Here is a 25,583-nt window from a genome sequence, read left to right as displayed (position 1 = left end):
TTCATGTTATTCTAACCTCAGTCCTTCTCGCTCATTTTGCAAATCAAGTCCAGCCAGCCTCACTAATGGTTTTAGTTAAGCAACAATTTACCAATGACCTCAAATCTCTATCACTTAGTAGACCAGACTGTTCTGCTAAGTATCAGAATGGATTGCACAATGCCTTATGAGTTAGGACCCCTTCTTATTTACTTACTAATTAAGTAATTAGTTGGGTAATTATTTGTTTATGTCAGTCTCTCCCAGTAGGCTGTAAGCTTCACAGGCACATGAAACATTATGAGTCTTTTCTTACTGTATCCTCAGAGCCTAACACATTATCTAGCATAAAGCAGTTAATAGAGTTATAAATTGAAGCAAGTATTTCAAACTCAACAAGTACAAAACAGAACTCAGTAAATGTCCCACAAAACGTGTGTCCCTTCTGAATCCCAATCATACCAAATGGTGCCAATATCCAACACTGCCCCATCTAAAAGTATGCCAGACTTGCCCTTCCCCTTATTCTTATCAACTCCTTCATGACAATCTGCTTTCCCATCTCCTCAATACACTTCCAAAGCTGTTCCCTCTTCCTCACCATTACTCTTGCTACCTTAGCTTAGACTCCCTCTTGCTTGGACCACTATAGCAGCCTCCTGAGCTCCTTGCCTCCTGTGTTTCCTTATTCCAACTCAAGTGCGTACTGCTACCAAAACAATCTCTTTAAAATGATGACTATGGCCATCTCTGTTTAGTAATCTGTCAGTGGTGATCTACCAGCTAGAGGATAAACTCCAAACTCCATCCCCCAGCACTTACAAAGCCCTTTATGGTCAAGACCTCTTCTGGTTTCCCAGGCTCATCATCTTCCACTTCCCCAGAAGGAGCCTATACTCCACTTACACCCACATGGCTGTAGTTCCCCCACCCTGTTTCACATCCCTAGGTCTCTGTACTTTGACTTCTCTCAGCCTGGAATATCCTTTTCTCAATTGTTCACATGGTGGTCAAGGCTCATTGTAAGCATCTTTGCTACTGGGAAGTTTTTTTTGACCGTTGCCAAGGAAGACCCCCTCCCTCTCTACTCTCATAACACTCTGATCTTTCTATGACTATATTTATGCCCTTCTATAATGATTACTTTGGAATATTTATTTCTCCCGAACTAGACTATGAACACTTGCCCCAAGTTGACTATAATGACCACAGAGACAAGCACATAGTAGGAACTTAGCACTCCTTGTAGGACTATAAAGTCATTTATTCTGCAGAGAAAATACACATCTAAGTAGAGGCTGTCCCTTTTAAAACCAGTCACCTTGAAAGTTATCCACTTAGTTTAATGATGGTGGCACTACTCCAAGTATTTCTGGAAGTCGACTTTTAGAATTGTCCGGGGAATGTTCTTTAAATTATCTCAAGTGAGGCCAAAAAAACATCATTCTGAACAGATCTGAGGCCTAGGAGGAATCACAGCACCAGTGATACAATTCTCTGTAGAGAATGAGGAATGAAATATGTAAAAGATCACATAATGATTGATGTGGGGGGACTAATAAATTGGCTCAGAGGCATATCTACAGAGAATCTCAAAAAATACTTTGAGTAAAGATCATATTACTTAAAGACATTTACAAATCCTTAAGATGATTTCTTTGATAGACAATATTAATGTGGATGTATAATTATTGGTAACTTGCTCAATCCACTTCGAAGCTCTTCAAATTAACATCTCCTGAAGAATATCCAATGTGAATAGGTATCTAATAGAAACTGGTGATTAAAGAAATTTAATGCACCATATTAAACAAAGTCAAGAAGATTTAGTTACTCCTAGACTTTTCAGAGATGTTAATATCTTGATATGACTCTCCATGATATCCATCAATGGTACATATGGCTTTTCAAATTCTTTTAACTCCATGATTTTTTTTTCTTGCAGATGTTGTAGGATTAATGTTCCATATACTTTGAGAAGTCTGTTGCATGGGACCAGGTGCATCTTTAGGCAGTATGACTTGTAATCTGAAACTCTACTTATACCCAGAGCTACAGAAGAGGTTACTAGGAATTTATTCTAACTGCCTTACATAATGTATCCTATGGATCTTTACAACATATCCTTATAACAGTCTTAAAGTGTAGATAGTACTAGGATCCCCAATTTATAGTTAAGGAAAGAAAAGCTAAGAAATTATATAACTAGTCAGATACCACCCAGCTAGTTAGAAGTGGAGACAGAATGTCACCCTGTCACACCCAGCCCATGAGCCCAAAAGCTTAACCTGGACACTGGGTGGATTCTTACCTGCACTGCCCCTTGGACTTACCAAAAGCTCTCCTGGAATACACTGTCCTTTCATAAATTCCTATTTCAACAGAGCTAATTCCTACCTATTACTTTAAGGTTCAATTTATCTACTTTCCCTGGGATGCCTTCACTGCCAACTGAGTAAAAAGAGCCATCCTCGTGATACATTATTCCTTTCACGGACCTTAAAAATTTACTATCTTGTACAAACTGCTCATAGAGGCCAGATTTGCACAGCTTCAGGGGGTAAAAAAGCGTTTGCCTGGTTAACATATCGCTGATAACAGACAAGTTAACAGTCTAACCTCATTTTTACTGCTTTATCGGGGTACATTTGGGTAAAAACCATAATAACAAATTTGAAATCCTGCTTTAAACATTCAAAGTACTTTTGAGAATATGATCCCATCTATATTTCAACTTGTAAAGGAAGAAAGTAAGTTATCTTATAAATGAAGAACCTGAGTTTGTTTTTATTTGTTATTTATTTGACAGAGAGAGAGACCATGAGAGAGGGAATACAAGCAGCGGAAGCGGGAGAGGGAGAAGCAGGCTCCCCTCGGAGCAGAGAGCTCAACGCTAGGCTCGATCCCAGGACGCTGGGATCATGACCTGAGCTGAAGGCAGACACTTACTTAACCACTGAGCCACCCAGGTGCCCCAGAGAACCTGAGTTTTAAAAAAAAAGTGAAGGGGCTCGGGGCGCCTGGGTGGCTCAGTGGTTTAAGCCTCTGCCTTCCGCTCAGGTCATGATCTCAGGGTCCTGGGATCGAGCCCCGCATCGGGCTCTCTGCTTAGTGGGGAGCCTGCTTCCTCCTCTCTCTGCCTGCCTCTGTACCTACTTGTGATCTCTGTCTGTCAGATAAATAAATAAAATCTAAAAAAAAAAAAAGTGAAGGGACTCAATAAGCAAATCAGTATACCTCAGAACAGTATTTAGCATATAGTAGGTCCTTAAGAGAGGGCTAAGTAAGGGCCTGAGTAAGGCTAACTTAAATTTTGATATTTTTCACACTTTAGCGCTCCTCTCGCTATGGTGTACCATCTGCATATATAGCAGATACTATTGATGCCCACCTCCACCCCGCCACATCCCATGGTCATTACTACTCAAATGTATGCCCACACACTTTCAATTGCCAACACTACTATTTTGTCACCTGAGGGTTTTCTCTGGATCTCTGTGGCAGGTGGGAAGCAGCCTTCAACTAAGAAGTAACTGGTTCTAAGGTGTAATACGCAAGAAGCTCTCTTGCTTTTTGGGTAGACAATTCTAAGGGATACCTTCTTGTATCTTTGTATTCTTTGCCCAAAAGAATAAAGCTTCAGTTACCCAAAATGGTAGCTGGCTTAATACACACCCTTTACTGACAGCATTCTTTGCCTCCTAAATCAAACAACCTGCTCTCTAATCTTTTGTCTTAGAGTCTGATTCTGGGAAATGAAATACAGTAGGATGGTAAAGTATTTGTAGTTTCAAAAACCAAGTGTAAAAAAGTCAGGGATCACATATAAATAATATAGTATAATCACATTTTTCAAAGAGGAAACATTAACCAGACACTATTTGCCACTGCACGGTTTAAAAAAAAAAAAAAAAGAAATCCAAACTGGGAGTTAATGTTGGTACGTGAACTTTAACTTACTAATTTTCTGACATGAAAAGGAAAGAAGATTGCTTTGAAAAGTACAGAAGACACTTTAAAAATCTGTTGAGCAAAGTGCCATTTTAATACCCACTTTAGGCCTTCTATCTAACACCCTCCTCAGGTGTATAGGCTGAGAAAAGTAAAAATTCTCACATTCTATTAATCTACTCTTTTTCAAACAACTTTTTAAAGGCTGGGGGGGCAGGGAGAAGAGACATCAGGATGTTTTAATGAAGACATCTAATTACACAGCCTTTCTTAAACAGCCCACAGATCCCTGATTTTGACTAAATCAAATATAAGCTATTCCTCCCATATGCCTACATTTGATGTCACTTAGTATGTCCATTCATTTGTTCAAAATTTGCCAAACACTTTCTATGGAGAATTCTGAGGATTAACTTATAAACACAGGAAAATGAAAGACACACAGTTCTCCCCAAAGAGTCCCCAGTTTAGCTGGTGAGACAGAAAAATGAACCATTACCATTCAGGATGACAGCAGATGCTAAGGGTGCATGGGGGTCACAAAGGAAAAGCACCTAACCTACACAGGGCAGGAGGAATGAGGTGTGGAGGGAGCAAAACTGGAATAAGACTCTTACAAGATGTTTGCTTTAAAATATGGTTCCCCAGGACGCCTGGGTGGCTCAGTCAGTTAAACTGCTGCCTTCGGCTCAGGTCATGATCCCAGGGTCCTGGGATCGAGTTCCACATCTGGCTCCTTGCTCAGCAGAGAGCCTGCTTCTCTCCCTGCCTCTGCCTGCCACTCTGCCTGCTTGTGTGCTCTCTCTCTCTGACAAATAAATAAATAAATAAAATCTTTTTTAAAAATTTTATAAATTTAAAAATTTATAAAATATGGTTCCCCACACCTAGCTTACCATATTTTATTTGAAATTAAAATTTAAAACTACAAAACATGAACACTTAAGTGCATGGTGAAATTAGTAATATAAATTCATCACATTAATCTCTTTTCACTTTGGGGTGCTCCTGGTTGGCTCTGGAAGATCTACCAAATGCCCATCGTAAGTAATCCACCAGCAATGGTGTGTAAGAAACTCCAGGGGAGATGAGATCTGAGCTAAAGCTAGAAGGAAAATCAGAAATTCTCTAGATGGGTCGAGAGAGGGAAGAGGGGGTAGGATTCTTCTGGCAGAAATATGTAAATGGATATGGGTATCACTGAAAGACAGCATGGGACTCTTAGAAGTTAGTAGATTAGAACACCTGCACGAGGGAGAAAGGGGCAGGTGGGGTATTTGGGAAGACAAAAGTACCAGGAAATGAGACTGGAAACACCAGCAAAAGTGTTACAGACCCTGATTTATTTTTTGAGGTATAATTCACATACTGTAGCATTCACCCTTTTAACCTGTGCATATCAACGATTTTTTTAGTTTATGTACGTACAACCATCAGCTGTACAACTATCAACCCTATGTAATTCCAGAACATTTTCATCACCCCCAAGAAGAAACCTATGCTTTAGTAGTCACATCCCATTTCCCCTCCCCCCAACTCCGACAACCAATACTGTATTCTTATCTCTGATATTTCCTACAAGTGGAACTATAAAATATGTGACCTTACAAAAGATGCTATAAGTCAGGCTTCTTCCACCCAGCCTAATATTTTCAAGGTTCATCCATGAGTACTTTGTTCTTTTTTCATGGCCCAGGATTATTCCGTTGTGTGCATATACCATATTTTGTTTATTCATCAGCTGGTAGACATTTGGGTTGTTTCCACTATTTGGCTATTAAAAATGGCTATAAACATTCATGTACACCTTTCATCTAAAAATATGCTTTTAATTCCCTTGGGCATACATCTAGGAATGGAAATGCTATGTGATATGGTTAACTGTTTAACTTTTTGAGGAACAACCAGACTGCTTTCCAAAGTGCCTGAACCATTTTACATTCATACCAATGCTAAGGAGTCTGAAGTCATCCAGAAGTCCGGTGAGCCACTCAAAGTCTTGAGGTTGGATAGAGTTATACTGAAATTCTAACTTAATTTTTTTAAAAGATTTTATTTATTTATTTGACAGAGCGAGCAAGCGGGAGAGAGACAGAGAAACAAGAGGGGTAACAGAAGCAAGGGGAGTGGGAAAGGGAGAAGCAGGCTTCCTATTGAGCAGGGAGCCTGATGTGGGGCTCGATCCCAGGATCCCAGGACGGCTGGGATCATGACCTGAGCCAAAGGCAGCTGCTTAACGACTGAGCCACCCAGGCACCCCTGAAATTTTAATTTTAGAAAGGTCACTCTAGAAGCAATGTAGAGAATGATTAATTTGGATAATATGAGGCATGAAAGTCAGTTAGGTATCTACTGCAAATAAACCAGGTGAGACAACATAGTCTAATTAGGTTAATAATGATAGCAATGGGGAGGAGGAATTGGAATTGAAAAGAAGAGGAAGGAAAGGAAAATCACTTTTTTTTAAAGATTTTATTTATGTATATGAGACAGAAAGAGTGAGATAGAGTGAGATAGATGAACGAGGGAGGGAAAAGCAGACTCTCCTGCTAAGCAGGGAGCCTGACCCGAGGGGGCTCAATCCCAGACTCCGAGAGTATGACCTGAGCCATATGACCTGAGCCGAAGGCAGCTGCTTAACAAATTGAGGCATCTGGGCACCCAAGGAAATTGCTTTTAAAAATAATTAACTTAAAATTTAAATTACAGGGACGCCTGGGTTGGCTCAGTTGGTTAAGCGGCTGCCTTCGGCTCAGGTCATGATCCCAGCGTCCTGGGATCAAGTCCCACATCGGGCTCCTTGCTCAGCAGGGAACCTGCTTCTCCCTCTGCTTCTGCCTGCCTCTTGGCCTACTTGTGATCTCTCTCTCTCTTTCTCTCTCTGACAAGTAAATAAAATCTTTTTAAAAAAATTTAAATTACACAGGAAGATGAGTATCATAAACTTCAATGCCTAAAAGATCAGGCAAGTAATGAAAATAAATAAAACACAAGACGTAAGCAATAGGGAGTGGAGAGTGGAGACCATAACAAGGAGGAAAGAGCACGCCTAATCTAAGAAAAGGCAGCTATCACTCAGCTCCACCATCCTCAATGCTATGCAGAATGTAGATATAGTATTGTCAGATCTGCAGTTTGGTCAAAAAAAGTCAAAATCTGGATTTCATGTTAAATATCCTGATTTTTAAATATAGCCAATTAACGCAATGTGTCTTTTAAATTCTGTGATATCAACAAAACATGCCTATGAGTTACAGTTTGTGCTCTCCCCAACACGAAGTGAAAGGAATGGTGAGCCAAGAATCAGCATACATACACAGGGAAAGGGTGGACTGAAGATCCCACAGAGGAGACTGAGTAGAGGGCAGAGGCAGAGAGAAAACTGTAAGGGTTTGACATACCAGAGGCTCAGGGATGATTGATTCCCAAAAAGGGAGTAAGTAGTAAACAGTGAAAAATATCACAGGGAGCCATTTCACCCTGGGACTGAAAAGGGGATAAGGATTTGGCAATTATGAAATACAAAATACGGGAACATGAAAAAGAAAAATTGGTGAGCAATTTAGTTTTCTCTCTCTTCTCAAACCTTGTTTTCTTCAAAAGTCAGCATGAAAATTATATGCCTCAAACTTTTACTTATATTTCTCTGAGAAGAGTCATCATTAACTATGTCGCACTCTTCAGCTGACAGATACTAGTCCAGTTTTTTTTAATGACGTCCTACGAAGAAGTTTTGATCTCTACAGTGCACGATCTTTTGTTCCTCTCAAGTTTACAGTTATAAAAATTAACTATTAACAAGTCTTATAAACAAAAAAATTGTGAGAACAGCATATATAGCTTTGTCTGTGTGTGGTAGAGACCCAAACTAACAGCAGATTAGACAAGAGCGAAGTTTCTTCCTCACTCACATCAAGTTCCAACCTGGTATGCAGCTCTGCCTCAAGAAGTCATCACCATTGCTCCAGGCTTTAAAGCTTTAAAAAATATCTGGTTGCTCTGCTATCCTTAGAATGCTGGCCTCTTAGCATGGTCTAAGAGAGTACACCACCATATCCACATGCCAGCAAGTGAGAAGGGAAGACAGAGCACACCCCTGTGCTTTCATGTCCCATCTGGAAGTTATACAGATCATTTCTGCTTACTTCCTATGGCCAGAATTTTGCCACATTGCACAATTCTTTGCTGCAAGAGAAGCTGAGAAATACCATCTTTATTCTGTAGGGGTCTGATCTCAGCAAAAATTCGGGAGCTCTGCATTTGAGGAAGATGGAGAAAGTAGATATTGGAGATAACTAGCAGTCTCCACCACAGAATGGTATTCAATTTTTTAAGATTCTGTTCTTAAAATTCTATAAATAATTTATATTTTGGTTCAATTTTACAAGAGAATATAAATCTGGCCTAACCTTTATGCTTAAATATTGGAAACAGAGCAATGTAACATTGCCACAATTTTGGCTTCAGCGTGCTGGTATTTATGACAGTGCTGAAGAAAGTTAATTTTAATTTGTTCTTACAAAATTATTTTCCTAAGAATTCTAAAGCAACTCTAGTCTTCTTGCCATGCTTAACAACTAGCTTTCAAAAGACTACATTAAAAACTCAAATTATAAAATACAAAAATCATTGACATATTCCTACAGCATATGGAACTATACCACCTCAAAGATTCTTTTAAATTAACACAGTCAATTGTGCCCTTACTGCCAGAAAATGCTTGAAGTAACAACATGCTTGCGCTAAAGCAAGATGTGCTCCTGAATTTTGACACTCTATTCTCATATTAGTTCACAGTGTTATATTTTATTATTCAAATACTAGAGAAAACTAAAAATAAAATAGTTCACCAGCACATAGTTCATGACTACTTGATATGTGAACATTCTAAAAACCTACCCCTGAACTATAGAATCTCCTAATATAAAAAGGAACTCCATAAAAAGCAATACAATTTAAAAGACAGTGATTATAGTTGTTTTATGATCATTCACATCCTATAAATTCAAGAATATATTACTACAAAGCTACCTGACTTCAATCCTTCTTAAGAAACAAGATCATAGGACACCGGACTTCCCTATAGTAGCATCTTTTATCCACATAAAAGTATGTAAATTACTATGCTCAACCAATTTCACTTCTTAATTTACGGCTGGCTTGCTTTAAGAACAATTTTGAATGGTTAGGGCAATGATTAAAATCATCAAGCATAATATAGGACATAAATGACTATTAAAACTTAATTTTTGAAAATATATAGCACAAAGTGTTCATTATAGAAAGTTTGAAATCTACTGAAAATTAAAAAAGAATACCACAATAAACTGCATTAAAGTGAGTATTAAATACTTAAATCACCTCCAAAATTATCTTGACCAACAACATTTTACATGAAAGAGAAAAATGAATGGAGGATACATACTTCTAATCAAGATAAAATAATAGAGATGGGAAATGTACTCTTCTTGTAAAAAATGAAAGAGCTGTACAAAATATATGAAACAATAGTTTTCAATACACTAGATATCAGGCAATAATCCCTGAGAAACAGGAAACATAATGCAAACCCTAAGAAATGGGAAACTGATGACATGAGCTCTATGACTATTCCAGCTTCTAGACAATGGCTCAGGGAAGGAAAAACAAGGCAGAGCCCAGCACAAATCCTGAGCTGAAGAGACGTATCTGAGAATCTAAGGCAATCAGAGCAGCTAGATATCTCCAAAGTACCAGAGGAAGGAGAGCTGAACAGGAGAGATCTCCAAAGATCTGTATATAACCCTCAGGTATTTGGCAAAATACTTATCAGCACTATAAGGGAAACAACACAGGGCCAGATAAAGAACCACCAGAAAGGACTAGAGGGAACAGTACCAAGCACTCACTCAAGGCTGGGAATTGTGCCTATTCCCACCAGGAAGACTGGAAAACATTATAATTCACATGGATTGGGCTAAAGCTGAACAAGACCTGAAAGGATCAAACTTTTTCCAAGTAACTAACTACATCCTATTAAAAAAATGCTTAAGAAGATTTATAGGGATATAAAAATATCCTGCACTGTACAACGTAAAATTGACAATGTCTGGTATCCATCAGAAATTACCAAGAAGGAAAATATAACCCATAATGAGAAGAATCAACCCAACAAAACTGGTCAAGAAATAAAAAGATGTTAGAATTTGTAGACAAGGTCATTAAAATGGGTATTATAAATCTATTCCATATGCTTAAAAGAGACACAGAAGATTTTTAAAATACCTAAACTTTAATGTATGTGATTAAAAAAAACACACACACTAAATGTGATTACCAGTAAGGAACTTAAAGACACATTAAGAACTATCCAAAAATGAAACACACAGAGGAAAAAAAAAAAAAAAAAAAGAACACCAGTGATCCTAATATATATGTAATTGAAGTTCCTGAAAGGGAGTAGAGAGGCAAGGAGAACCAAGCAAATTTGGGGGGAAAAAATAACTACATTCCTTTCAAACTTGATAGAAATCATAAATCCAAAGATCCAAGAAGATCAATGATCCCAAATTACAAGAAACACAAAGAAAGCAATCCCATAATCAAACACACCATAATCAAATTTTTCAAAACCAGTGAAAAAGGGAAAATATTTAAGGACATGTTGTATATAAAGAGGAAAAAAAATAAAATAAAAATAAGGACAACAGCAGATTTCTCCTAAAAAAAAATGCAAGTAGGAAAACAGTGGAGTAACATCTTTAAAGTCTGAAAGGAAAAAACTGTCAATTTAGAATTCTATATCCAACAACAATCTTATAAAATGAAGGTGAAATAAAGATGTTTTCCAATATACAAAAGCTGAAAGAATTCATCAGTAGCAGACCTTTGCCGCATGAAATATTAAAGGAAGACCTCCAGGCAGAAGAAAGATGATACCAGATGGAAACGGTATGAAAGCATAAAAGAAAACGAAGGAATGAAAGGAAAGAAAAGCACTTAAAATGGCAACTACATGAGGAAATACAAAAGATTTGGTTTTATTATGTAATCTCTTTAAAAGACTATTTGTGTTTAAACAAAACTAAGGTGGTGAGGAGTTTATAAGATATGTAAAAAAAATAGGATATGAAATAAAATTTAATGTGTTTCTAATAGCTACTCAAAATTATTAATTTCCCCAAGAACATTTCACATGTGCTATTCCAGAGAAATTAAAACTGTAACCATTATTCTAAAATCCCATTCCATTTGGTCTACACTTTCTCATTTGGCTTGACCATTCTTAGCATTATACTTTTGAATATACAATTTAGGAGGAGTTTATTACATTTGTTTTCATAAAGAAGTAGTAATTCCAGAAAGGTGTCCTTAGTAAATAAGCTAGCTCACACAGTTTCACAGTGGCTTTTGTTGAAATTTATAAATAAAAGCAAATAATTATTGTTCCTCTACAATGCTAAACTCACCAAATATTTTGATGGAGGTAACTGTCAAAATTTGGGTCAAACAGATAAGTAGATTAAAAATATATTTATAGGGGCACCTGGGTGGCTCAGCTGGTAAAGCATCTGCCTTTGGCTTAGGTCATGATCCCAGGGCCCTGGGATCAAGCCCACATCAGGTCCCTGCTCAGCTGGGAGCCTGCTTCTCTTCCTCTGCCCCTCCCCCTGCTTGTATTCTCTCTCTCTCTCTGTGTCAAATAAATAAAATCCTTGAAATAAAAAAATAAAAAATCGAAATATATTTATAGCACAAGTCACAAAACAAAGTTCTCTTCCTTGTTCCCTCAACCTGCCTAAAATGAACATAATGCATAATACACATAATTAGGTATTTTTAGGAAAAGATTTATCAGCAAGTTGGAGCAGAAGATAACAAAACAGTGCTACCTTCTCACCCTTAAGAGGCAGATGAAAACAATCATGTGACCAAAGCACAATTCGCAAGTCATGAGCATAAGATTCTATATATTGCTACTGAGTTTTTCTCTTATTATGTGACATTTATCTAAAAACAAATCTACAAGTTCTCTCAGTGAGTAGCCCTGTGCTGGAATGAAAGTGGAAATAAAGAAATACAAACAAGATGCATCTTTTGGGTAGTAGGGGGAATGTAGTTCCAAGATAAAAATTTTGTATTGACAAAACTGCCTTGGAAAGGGAGTTAACTCAGTCATAAAGTATAGTTTATAGGCTTTTGAATGTATAATCCTGAAAAGAAATTCTGATGCATATTGAAATTTGGGAACTAATACTTTAGACTAAAAGAATGAACAAAGGCAAGTTGCCACACCAAAGTCTGTATTCAAATTCTGCCATGTAAAAAACTATTAAATCTCCAGCAGTAGAGAATGAGTAGAAAATTCGTGTTTCTGCTTGCCAGCAGAGTTCACATCAATTTATTTGCTATTTGGTCTCTATCTAGTTAGTTTCTACCATTACATATCATTAGATTCAACATTCTCAAAAGAATTAAATGAGATAATATATGTGAATATACCCACTACTGAGGTTCAGTAAATATGTGATGAATTTTAACCAAAGTCTTCCTCTTGAAGTGCCACAAGTTGCATAATAGGCCTTGGCCACTTAGAAAAGCATTTCCTATCTTTCTAAAGGGAATATTTTGGTGTATTGATTTCATGCAATTGATACCAGCTGTGAAAATTGTTATGTTTAGATTATATCTTACATAGGGATTGAGTCATCATAAGTTTAAGTGTGGATGATGCCACTTCATTCTTCTTCTCTACCAGAAAGGATAAAATGATATGAAAAGTAAAAAAGTTGATAGAAGAAAAGGAATACTGAGACATTTTTAAGAATATGTAAATGTGGTAGGGCACCTGGGTGGCCTTGTGGGTTAAGTGTCGGACTTTTGATTTCGGCTGGGGTCAGGATCTCAGGGTCCCAGGATCAATCCCTGAGTTGGGCTCTGTGCTTAGTGGGGAGTCTCCTGGAGATTCTCTCTCTCCCTCTGCCTATGCCCCTCCCCCCACTGCAAGCACGCTCCGGCACACAGGCACACACACTCTCTCTCTTTCTCTTAAAATAATAAATAAACAGGGGCCCCTGGGTGGCTCAGTGGATTAAGCCTCTGCCTCTGGCTCAGGTAATGATCTTAGGGTCCTGGGATCGAGCCCCACATTGGGGTCTCTGCTCGGCAGGGAGTCTGCTTCCCCCTCTCTCTCTGCCTGCCTCTCTGTCTACCTGTAATCCCTGTCAAATAAATAAATAAAATCTTTTTTAAAAATTCTGCATTTAAAAAAATAACAAACTAATAAATCTTTAAAAAAAAGAATACATAAATTTGAAGTCAGAATACCAGCAGACATTAGTCTGTCAAATCAAATACGGACTATTATAAACACCATTACAAACAATGATGATAATAATGATGATCAAATACAGAATCCAAGTTTAAATGGCTTATTAGGAGAGAAAAGGTTTAAAATGATGAGAATAGCAAACACAACGAAACCTGGGCAATTAGAAAAAAGAAAGTAAAAAAAAAAAAAGTATATGTAAAACTTACCTGATAAAGTGGTCAGTCTCAGGCCTCTACACTAATAAGGATATGATAAAAACCCAAATCAGATGATGGGATGAATGAAAGGATGACACGCAACGTTGTTGGTCATTTGGGAAAAGAATGAAACCAATCTGATGGAATATATTGCCGTGTGTTTAAAGGAATATAACTCAAATGAATAAATAGAATAATATAATTTTATTCATCCAATAACAACTTCCAACAACATCTAATTACAACCAAAACATGTAGCAGTGTTGGTGATGTGGGCAAAAGAGTTTAAGAATGGAGGCATTATTCCTGAATCTCAGCAGCCTACCAATCATATGACACTATTTTATAATTAAAATTAAGTACAAGTAAATTCAGGCTCTCAGCTTGACCACATTTCAGGTGCTCAAAGGTCACACGTGCCTAGTGACTATGACAATTGGAGAACACAGATACAGAATAGTTCCACTACCAAAGAAGATTCTATTAGACAGCACTGACCTATACAAGCGTTAAAAGTGCCTTGTATATGAAGCATGAGATCGAAAAGAAAACATGCACATGCACACACACACAAACAAAAGCCAATTACTCATCTGCTCTTTCTTTCAGACCATTTACTGAGCATTTTTCACATGAGTTGCTGTGCTAGGCATTTGGAATCCACAGATTAAAACAAAAATAGTCCCTGTCCTTAGGAGTTCACAGTGCCATAGGAAATAACATAAAACAGCTGGTCAATCAGCAAACACTTCTTAGGCACCAACTAACAGAAATGCACTTAGGTCTGTAGAATAAAACAAACAAACAAAAAACAGTAAGCATGTTCTCACTGCCTTCACAGGGTTTACAATCTAGTTAATGACACAACACAGAGTAAGACAAAAATATTTTAAGTGGTAATTAGTATTTGGGACTATGTATTTCAAACTGAAAAGTCTGATGTGAAATTTTGTTTTTCCATTTTGGGTTTTCACTGGGATGACAATATAAAAATATAAAATAAATATAAATATATTGGAATTAATTTCTGAATAAGCATCTTTAAGACAAAATAACCACCATGGAGTTTTCATTCCACTATTTGCAATTGGTGTTTTCAATCATACAGTTACTAGGTGAAGGCAAAACAATACACAGCTTGTTAAACAAATTCCGATGGGGAAAAAAAAAGGTGAGGATGAACTGAGTCACTACAGAACACATGGTAGTAAGGCATCCCGAAGTCCCTGCACTATAGTGGTTAAAATCATCATCGTTCTTGAAGGTGATGCATACATGTTATCTGTGTGTAGTTTCTACACAATCTGAAATCCATTCCTGCGATCTCTGGATATGGCTACACATTTTTACACATTAAAAAAAAATGAATACACATTTTTTTAAAGATTTTATTTATTTGAGAGAGAGAGACAGAGCGAGAGCGAGCATGAGCAGGGGGAGAGTGGCAGAGGGAGAAGCAATGTTACTCCTTTTAATTTCACCAATTCTGCCGTTTATATTTAATGTTGGCTCGTTGGTTTTAGTTTTATAATTTGTGAAATCTAGAAGTAAAAATGTTTGCACTGTATTCCATGTCCCTACATACTTACATAAAATGTTTAGTAAGAATAACTTAGCTTCATACTGGATAGACCAGTAGTCTTAGCTAAAATCAGACCATTCTTCCTATGGTGTTTTATTTGGAAGGGTGCTCATGAGGAAGCCAAACTTCTTCTTCCCTTCTTTCCATCTGGGCATGAGAGGCTATAGATCTCTAGTGGGCTACAGAGGAATTGCAGAGGCCACAAAAAGATTTGTATATCATTTCATGTATTAAATATAACACTATATTTCAAAAGTATAAAGATGCTGTTCTGGGCACCAAAAAAATGCAAATTCCTTTAACGGCTTTACTCACAGTAGCCTTTTATTATTATGGATTTTCCCAATCCATTAATAATAAAACTCAACTTTACATCTGTGTAAACCACTGCCACTGTCCTAAATTACTACAGGAATTCAGAGATGAATGAGATCATTGAGCTACAATAATCAGATGAAGCATCACAAAAGCGGAGGGACAGAAACTGGGTAAAGGAGAAAAGCAGCACAGAGAAGGTACACCCTCTAAATGGGCACACTTTCCAAATCCAACTCCAGAGGAGTAACATTCTGATTTTGGCTAAGAGATGGCTACTGATAGTTCTGGAGGCAGCAGGTTCAAAAAAATGCATTGAGAATCCTAGACTGAAAGAAACTTGTGCTATTTGGTACTCTTTCAATTGCAAAAGACAGAAGCTCAATTTCTGGAAAACTTCTTGCTCACATAATGTAAAACCACAAAATCATTGGTAGAATGGCCTCAAGAATGACGGGATGCTGGAACTGAAAAACGGAAACATTGCTTCTGTTTGTTCCTCATCTCCTCTCTCCTCCCCGACACACTCATTCACATCTTGACTTTTCTTTACATGTCAGGCTGCTTGTTCAATATCTAAAACCTAAGTCACTAACTAGTTCCAAGCTTAGGGCTTATAACCTTAAAGCCATACAGCAAGGAGTGACAAGAATTAAAAACAAAAAGGCAATAAATAGAGGCTAGGTCCAGACTCTGAGAGAACCTGCGTGCCAGGCTAAATGGTTCAGGCTTTTAGGGTCAAAACTGGCCTAAGCTAAATTAGAACATCTAAGTCCTATACGAAAAAAAAAAAAAAAAGTTTATTTCAAGATTTCCTGAGCTGTAACTTGTTGGAGATTAGGTTACGGTAGCCCACCCTAATATGCCACAGCTGAGTGGTCCATAGGTATGCACCTGACCTAACACAATCCAGTCACAGTGCTGCTTCATGGTATTCGGTTTAAAATGTTTACATTTTGACTTAAATGCCCAGGGAAATCTTAAAGTCCTCCTCATACTGCACTGGGATGTGGGGTACAACTCTGCAAAATTAACAGAATACAGATGAGTCCCACTGAGCTCGTATTTTGCAGGAGAGCAGCAATGGGATCTGAGCAAATGATTGCGATCAATGGAACTAGATCCATTTAAAGAAGAGATTTAAGTACATAAAACAGAAGGGGAAAAAAGTAGAATATCTATGAATAGAATTCAGATGCACCACAGAGTAGAAAGGGGGACTGAGTAATAGAAGAACAAAGGAGGAATGTCTCAATAGACTTTTCAAGTAGATCAAAACAGTGGCATCTACTGAAAAAGCTATAGAAAGAACCCTATGGCCAAAGAGGCAATGAGAATTCATCATGTTTCCTAATTGAATTTAATAGAAATCTACATATAGGAGAGAAAGGAGACACAGAGCTTTATATTTCTGCCAAAATGATAAGTAGAAATAAAAATATACAGCCTCCACTCCACATTCTTACTTTTAGATGGAAGACAGACCTATAATCTGCACTTCCTGCTGGGAAAAAAGAAGGCACGACACAGCACACTCTCTCACTCCTCCCTTTAACCCTCATACTCCAGTATCCAGTTCTCACAAGATGAACGAAGGAACCCAAGAGCAATTGTAGTGCCGACATTCACTTCAGTGGGAAAAACAAGCCTGTCCCCTGGAAGCCTCACTTACTGCTTGTGAGTAGGGGATGTGTATGATGAGACTATGGGCTTTGAAATCAGAATTAGATTCAACTCCCGGTGCCACCCATATCTAAACAACCCTTAGCAAGGTATTTAAACTTTCAAAGTTTCCTTTTCCTTGGGAGGGAAGCAAGGGTGGCAGAACTGGGGAAGCAAACTCAGTTGCCAGAGATGGGATGCAGATTAAATGAAACCACTCCTGCAAATTGCCTGGAGCTAGAGCAGTGTTCAGTAGCCCCCCCCTCCGCCCCCAATGCCCCTACACCACACTTGATTGAGCCACAATTGTAGATGGATCTGAGATGGTCTCTGAAAACTAAGGGGAGGCCAATTTGTGGACCTCCAAATCACTATTGGTTTATACAAGGACTGGTGGCAGTAGTCCTTTAAAAATCTTTCATATGTGGAATATATTAAGGACTAATTACACGAATGCCTAGAGTAACATGTTTGTTAATGATTCATCTTTTTAAAGGCTTCTACCCCTTTTTTACCACCACTGTTGCAGGGTTCTTGTCTTAAGAAGTGGAAGAATGAATCTGGTGGACAAAAGAGTGAGATGAAAGTTTATTAAGTGAAGGTGACAACCAATAGGAAAGAGAAAGCCTCTCTAAAGAGGGGTCCCCAATGGGTTGCTACTGAGGGCTTTTATGGGTTGATGGCTTTTATGGTAGGTCTTATATAGAAAATTGACCAGGGAACTTGATAAAGTTCATGTCAATAACATGGTTTGTAAATATCATGAGAACATCCTGTCTATACTTAGAAGGAACAAGGTGTTCTTACAAATATCATGAGCACAAACAAGGTGTTGCCTCCTCTCTGGTTAATATCTCCTGGATTTCTCCACATGGGGGATTTTTGTGAGCCTGGTTACTAGTCCCCCTGGGTGAGTCTAGTCACTTAGCCCCCTAACTGTCTCTCCCTACCCCTCTCCTGTCTCTCACTCACCACCATCCCTAAATGAAGCCTCACTACCCCCATTCCCCTAAATCCTGCAAGAGTTTTCTTCCTCTGGAATTGCATGACTCCAGCTACTCTCTAATTCAAGTCTATTTCCAGATGGTCATCATGCCTACCCTGGTCAAAAACTTCAACATTTCACTAAGCTCACATTTTTGTCCTTTCCTTTGGCAGTACACATTTGTCCTCCATCCGGTAGGGGCCATGAGCAACTGAACCCTGTGGTGACACATGAAGAATGCTTTCTCTTATAATACACAGCTCATCTTCTACTATAGAAGCTGGTGTGCCAACAGTGAGAGAGAACATTTGACTTGCTTCTAATCAATAGAATATGGCAAAGGTGATGGATGTCACAGCCTTGATTAGATTATGTTACATGACAAAAGTGATATGTCACGCTCATTCATTATAAAAGATGGTCTTGTACTATAGCAACAACTCTTCATTGCTGACTTTGAAAAGTAGGCTGCCACATTGTAAAAGTGCCTAGGAGAGGGTCACATGGTCAAGAACAACAGGCAGCCTCTAAAAGCTGTGTGGTCCCTGACTGATAATCAGCAAGAAACTAGACTTCAGTCCTACAACCACAAGGAGATGAATTCTTCCAACAATCTAAGGAAGCTTAGATGCAGATCTTACCCTAAGTGAACCTCAGGACAGCAGGCCTAACCAAGATCTGCTGAGATCCCTGAACACAGGATGTGACTGGGCCATATATGGACTCCTTAATAATGAAAATGAGGTGATAAATGTGCATTGTTTCAAGCTGCTAAATTTGTGGCAATGTGTTACAGAGCAACAGAAAACAAATAGAGTCAATTATCCTCTTGTAACATTTAATGCTTAAATTAACTAAAGTTAGTTTCAATGACTTGCTGTCAAATATCTTGAGTGATATCTGAGTGAACCAAATCTTATCCTTCCTTTGATGGCCATTTCAAATTCCACTCATCACTATTCCGTTCAAACTAGACTAGTCCACACTAATCATATCTTATCATAGGTTCTGTAGAAATGGGAACAAACTACCATTTCCAGCAATTTCAACTCATTTCAGTTTCACCAACAGCATGTTATACTCTCCCTGGTACAGCAAAAAATATTTAAAATGGGTGTTTTCCTCTCTTTGAGGAAATGTAATTTCTAAATGTAATTTGTTACAGTAAATGGCAAACCACACTTGCAAAGTAACTTTTCTCAGTATTTCACACTTAAAATGTTTGGATGAACTCCTATAAACCATACATTTAAGGAAAGGCCAGTAAATAAATAAAACTTAATAAAGTAGAGAACAGCTGGTACTATCTCCTTATTAGAAAATGACGAAAGTATTTTCATCAAATACACAAAGCCTGCATAACATTACGTATTACTCTTTTCTATGAAAATACAATGCTTTCTTGTCCATCGTGGATAATGTATTCCACTTCTGAATCTAACAATATAATATCATAAGTCTTGGCTGTTACAAATCATGTGGGCAATTACCTTGAAAAATTCCAGTGAGATCTGAAAAACAGGGAATTTGAAAAAATGAAGAAAAAGTCATGAGTACCTTCTCCACAGAAAAAGTTGCTATCCTTTCTTTTTTTCTTTTGTTTTATTATTAAGTCTGATTTATCTAGATACAATGTATACATGAACAGAAACAACCAGATAATTGCAGAAACCCTCTGTTCACTTTTGAGTTCTTTAAGCTCAACCAAAGAAGCAGAGCTAATAGAAGATGGGTGTCCTGACACCCAGAAAAACATGATCTCTAATCGATACTGGCTGGCTCTGGAGTGGACGGTCCATTACGGTCCTCAGTCAATATTCTATCTTCTCAAAAATCACATTCTGAGCTCTCACTAGTAGCCTGATGATCTTCAAGCTTGATGATGGTGCTGATAAAATTCAAAGCAGCCTTGACCATTAAAAGGATAGTATGTGATTTATAAGGTTGGGGCAGTGGGGACAGAGAGATATGTAGCACAGGAATTGACTGCAAGAATGAATACCCCTCAGAGATGTGTATGTTTGTTTTAACACTAGCTACTGGGGTCACAGTTCTCCCCCATCAGCAGGCCCCAGTAAGGGCCCCTTCCCTTATGACCCTCTTGGCAGATATAAAATCTGATCAGCATATCTACAAAGCTAAGCACTTTAAAAATCCAAGAGTGTACAAATTTTTGAAAATATCGTTCAACATAGCCACAGGAGCAGCTTGTTATTGTGAACAGAATACAAGAAATATAGATGTTACCCTCAGCTTCACACTGATTCACTAGTGTGTGACCTTGGATCTATCAGGGTACCTGCTGCCTTCTTCTGAAAATGAGAACAATATGTCTTCCTACGTGCCTCTCAAGTGTTTTGAAGAATATCTGAGAACGGTTAAGAGTTATAATAACAAGCTAGGAAACAATGGTACCTATCTGCGGATGTGTGCAATAAGAATTAAGTATGACATCTTTATTGAAAAGAAAGGGCTTCAAACAATAAAAGCCCCCCACCAATTTAAACATTAATACAATTACATTTTAAAACAAACCAAAAAAAAAAAAACCCACCATCGAAGCAAAAATAAAAAGCCACACTTGAATGTAATAAAAAATGTCCTTAACTACAATATTTCACTAATGAGAAGGTGCAGATGCTACATACAGAAGGATTTCATGATGTCCATATGCTTCTCAAATGACTCTCCTTGTTAGCTATTTCTCCATATCTCTATTTAAGAATAACCTACACCTTCCCCACTGAGCAGGTGTAAATTGCAGTATAATATGTTGTAATATTTAAACAAATTCAAAATAGAAATAATTCTAATGAAAAGAAATGAAAGCCATATAGCCATAAAACATCTTTAGATGTTGATATTAATACAAATCTGAATTATGTGTATCACCAAAACTAGTTAGTTAGACAACTTATCCGGTCAGTTGGCTTTATGATTTAAAATTCCTAAAAATACATATATATTCCAAACATACACCAAATATATATAATAAGTTATTATTTATCATTATTATTATTATTATTTGTCAGTAACTTCATAAAGCAACACTGTCTACCAGAAATATGGACATAATAGTGGTCATAAAACACTCAATCCTAAAAGTCTGTTACAGTGTATAAAATTACCTTTTTAATTTCAGAAGAGCCATCATTATTTTTTGAGGATGGCAGTGTAATGTGCCAAACACTCTCGTTTGGTCTGTCTTCCCAGTGAAGGCCAGCCCAAAAGGCTGAATTGCAGAGGGAAAGAAATAGGAAGACTGAGGTTTTTTTTTTTTTTTTTTTAAAGGGGGGGGGGGGAGAAAAATACTTCCTTCCTAACCATAAACTGGTACTTCATTTAAATCTCCTAATTCCTTTTGCAAAATCCTCTGAGCATCTAGCCGCGTCCATTCTGGGTGAAGATGATCAATTCAGGAGAGCTGGGAAAGCATCATTCCTTCTAGCTGGCAGTCTAATTATCAAAGATCAGACTCAGGATTCCCACTCTACCTGCACCTGTTTGTGACTGAAACATAAAAGAAAACATTCACTTTTTCCCCACACAGAAAATGACATATTCCAAGAAAATGAGCTCTTTTTGAGATTTGCCTCATTCAAACAAAATGGATGAATAAATAAATTACAAGAAAGTTTTACAACTGACTAAATTATTTGTCCTTTTGGAAATGCAATATTCTTATTAAGTAGGTTAAATGGAAATGCTTTCCAGAAGGCACATGAGTGATTTGGTCTTTGGGTAAATTGGTCCAAACTGGAATAGTGGTTTAAAAGGAAAAGGAGGACCAATTATTTGTGGTAAAAGCATATACATTAAACAACAAGTTTTCAGTCATCATAATTTCCATAATAAACATCCAAAGTACCAAATAGTAGTTCAAAAGATATCTTTTCCAAACATGATATTTTAATTGTCCTCATTTACTAACTGCAACTTATTCTGTGCAGTTATTAATTACAGGATTTAAAAGATTTGCAGCGCATCAGAAAATAACATCCAGACCTTTCCAAATGTCAAATTGTTTTCTTTCTAAATCATTTAAATTATTCTTTCTTTACTATAAATTCTCTATGTGCTTACTCCCTTTTTCTAGCTTTTAGTAATGCTTGCAAGATTTGAAAACATTGATGTACCCTAAATACCTGTAATTCCTAAATCCTACCCTTTTTGAGAAACCTCAACACACCAAGCATATTTAGTTCTATAAGCACTGTTATACCCTTTGGGGAGAAGAACGTTAACTCTTCACTTTCTTTTCCAGTTAAGTTTAACTTTTTAAGCCCTTCTTACCCCACTCCCACGTTTTGCATACACACACATCATTATGTGTATACACACCCACAATATAGACAGAAGGGTAATATATGTAGATAGCTCATTTCTCACAGATTTCAAAATGCTATAGTTACTTAACCTAAAAGTTCCTTTTAGGAGATTATACACACCTCCCGGCAGGGAAAACAAACGCGACACATCTTTCTGAAATTAGAGCGTAGGAGCCTCACTAGAGAATTTCCAAACCCATATCACCTGAACCGCGTCGTCAGCTCCCCGCTGCAGGCCACCTCTCCTGACAAACCTCGCCTCGGATCTGGAGAGCAGCTCAGTCCCTCTCGATCACACCAAGAACGCACAGGCAGGCCTCTGACACCTCTCACTGCGGACAAGTGGGCGATGGTTTCACGGCCAAACGCTGCCCGCTAGGCACTCAGGGAACGCCCCCTGCTCTCTGCTCCCCCTAGTCCCCCCCGTGACACCCTCGAGGCATTTAATTATCCAGTTTACTCTAATTTTTCGATTTATCAACCTCCTTCCAATACCTAAAAATCACTGCATTATTTCCCATCCCCCAGGCTCCGGAACTTTTCTTAAAACCCAGAATCCTGATGTATAGACTTGAAACTGAAGTCCCCCCACGAAACATCAAAGGTACCCCCACTAAGTATTGCTCCCCTCAAGCAACACGTTGGCAGTACAAACTTTTCATTCATAACTCGGCTCCAGCATAAAGAGTGTGTGTGTATGTGTGTGTGTGTGTGTTGGGGGGGGGGGTGTCATGTCACCGACCCCTCGCCTGGGCATGTCGTAGTCAATGTCTTTTTGCTCAGCAAAAGAAATCACCTGGCACTGAACTTAGGACAAAGGTTCCCTTAAACCCACCAGCCTCTGGGTTGGGAGACGCAAGGCAAGCTGTGTCGGGGTCCGGACTGGGATGCTGTTAACCTGGGGAATCCGAGCAGGGAATCCAGCGGTACATCCGAGGGACGCTTGGCCCCCAATTCCCAGGGCTTTCCCCGGGCACCAGCCGGGGACCGGGCTGTGGTGCCACTCACCTCCGCCCGCGCCTGCTGAGGCTGTCGCGCCTTCCTTCGCCCCGCGCCGGCGACCCCCTAACTTCTCCCCCTTCTCCAAACAGCCATCTTTCGCGGAGAAGAGAATGGCGAGGCAGAAGCAAAGGGGTGGGGGGGGGGGTGAAAGTTGACTCGGGGACCGCCGCTGCTCCGCCAGCAGGGACTTACCAGCCGCGACAGGCGCCGGAGGAGGAGACCGCGGTGAGGGCGGCGGGCGCGGCGGGGCCGGCTCGGTGCGCGCTGCGCGGTGTGCGGGACGCGCCGCCGCCGTCGCGGCCACCGCGCGGTGGGGAGCTCGGGAGGGCGGTGCGCACGGCTGCGAGCTGCGAGCTGAGCCGGTGGCGGCGCGCGGAGGATTTACTAAAAATAGCAACTCTTGGGGAGGAGGGGGGGCGGAGGTGGGAGGGAGACGGAGAGGCCAGGCCGGGAGCCCCAGCGCGGCGGAGGCTGGGCGGGGCCGGTGGGAAGGGAGGCAGGGCGGACGACGGGAGCGCGGGCCCAGGCGCTGGAGACCCGCAGGCCCGCGAGCGGCCGGCCGGGGGCAATGAGGAGTGCGGGGACACCTGGGCGCGCGGCCGAGGCGCGGGGAAGGGCGCGCGGGAGGCAGCAGGACCCAGAGAGCCGCCTAGGGTGGAGCGGAGGAGAGCTCCGGGCTGGACCGGCGATTACTCCCAGGGGAAGGACTGGGTGCCTGAGAGGACTTGGGTTTCTGAAGCGAATCACGCCCACGCGAGGCGCAAGGTGATGGTCGGGCGATCCGCTCTCCTCCTGCGGGGCTCCTCGGCAGCCCGCGGCCGTGATCCAGGACGGCGCGAGAGGGAGCCGGGCCGCCGCCGCGCCCGCCCTCGCTCGAGAAGCCCTGGCCGCTCAGGTGCGCGCCTCGCAGAGCCCGGGGGTCCACAGCTTCGCCACTTCGTTTTGAGAGAAGGGCGCGTTGTGGGGCGGTACCTGGAGGGTCCCCACATTCGCTTGCCGTTGAAGGAATCATTCAAGGGGATTTTAAAAGAAAACGCTACATTTAGGGGTTTTTAAGACCAAATGGGAAATGGGAGGAAATATGGTGATTGCTTGGAAACATGGTTTAGTTGGTCGCGTTTTAAGGCTGAACAGAGAGCACCATCTGCTCTGAGACCAACCCTGAAGGAAGGAGGCAGAATTAGTAGGTCCGAGAACTGATGAGGTGATTCCTTTCAGTGGTTAGTATTTTTACCTTGCAGACCTTTTTTTTTTCTACTGCTATAACTTAGTCTATACTAGTATCACTTAGACCTATAGAATCCTTTATACAGAGTGGAACCCTGAAAGATGTTTTTAAAAATTGTAATCCTCTCTGCCTACTTGTGATCTCTGTCTGTCAAATAAATAAATAAATAAAATCTTTTAAAAATTGTAATCCTAAACAAACTTGTCTAATGCTAACATTTGATCATTCAAAGAGCCTAATATTATGGTGTATATAAAGTGACAAATGAATTAAAGCTAGGTCTCTACATGTACATTTCTGTTTTCCACCACGTCAGCTAAAACACAACTGCTCATATCATCATACATCTTTACGGATGTAAAGAACAAGAGACAGTTAACCTAGTGCCCTCATTTTCAGTGAAGAGAACAGGGATCCAGAGAAGTGAAGTGATTTGTCCAAGGTCTCACAGTTAGTGGCGGGGATCGACTTAAACTGTACTATTAAAACGGAACTATCAATGGAAAAAGACCAGGATAACTCAGAGAAAGCGGGATGGTGTCTAATCTAAAATAGTTCAGCATTTATAGTAGAATGAAGGCGTGTTGTGGTCAGATTTAAACCTTACTTTTCTCTAATCGGGAATTCACAGTACAGAGGTGGTCAGCGAGTTTTAATTAAAAATAATCACAATCCTAAAGCTGTTGGTGCTAGAGTTTAGTTTGCTTAACTTTCTGTCTACACTAGGGATTATGTTCATCAGGAGGATGAATCTTTTTTTTTCTTTTTCTTTATTATTTTTATTAACATATAATGTATTATTTGCCCCAGGGGTACAGGTCTGTGAATTGTCAGGCTTACACATTTCACAGCACTCACCATAGCATGTACCCTCCCCAATGTCCATATCCCAACCACCCTCTCTACACCCGCCCTCCCCCAGCAATTCTTAGTTTGTTTTGTGAGATTAAGAGTCTCTTATGGTCTGTCTCCCTCAAGATCCCATCTTGTTCCATTTTAGGAAGATGAATCTTGATAATGGGATCTCAGTAGTGAATTTGGTTG

At 39.5% G+C, this 25,583-nt stretch overlaps 2 protein-coding genes across 9 annotated transcripts in view; both read right to left on the bottom strand.

The window, feature by feature from the left end:
* HDAC9 (histone deacetylase 9) overlaps nt 1–23,508 on the bottom strand; it is a 938,635-nt gene extending 915,127 nt beyond the window's left edge. For all 8 annotated transcript variants that reach the window (XM_047696020.1, XM_047696021.1, XM_047696022.1 and 5 more), the window contains exon 1: nt 23,318–23,508. The gene's annotated coding sequence lies outside the window, so the exon portion shown is untranslated. The remainder of the gene's footprint in view (nt 1–23,317) is intronic.
* LOC125080496 (sterile alpha motif domain-containing protein 1-like) overlaps nt 1–24,323 on the bottom strand; it is a 34,513-nt gene extending 10,190 nt beyond the window's left edge. Inside the window, exons 1-2 of the mRNA XM_047694370.1 lie at nt 24,027–24,323; nt 23,504–23,988 (exon numbers count right to left, since the gene is read on the bottom strand). Coding sequence (XP_047550326.1) covers nt 23,504–23,988; nt 24,027–24,323 — 782 coding nt within the window. The remainder of the gene's footprint in view (nt 1–23,503; nt 23,989–24,026) is intronic.
* Nucleotides 24,324–25,583: the final 1,260 nt, after the last annotated feature.

This window comes from Lutra lutra, chromosome 11, assembly GCF_902655055.1.
Source record: "Lutra lutra chromosome 11, mLutLut1.2, whole genome shotgun sequence".
Classification (NCBI taxonomy): Eukaryota; Metazoa; Chordata; class Mammalia; order Carnivora; family Mustelidae; genus Lutra; species Lutra lutra.
The sequence above is the reverse complement of the archived record's forward strand: the minus strand, read 5'-3'. Positions and strand labels throughout refer to the sequence as shown.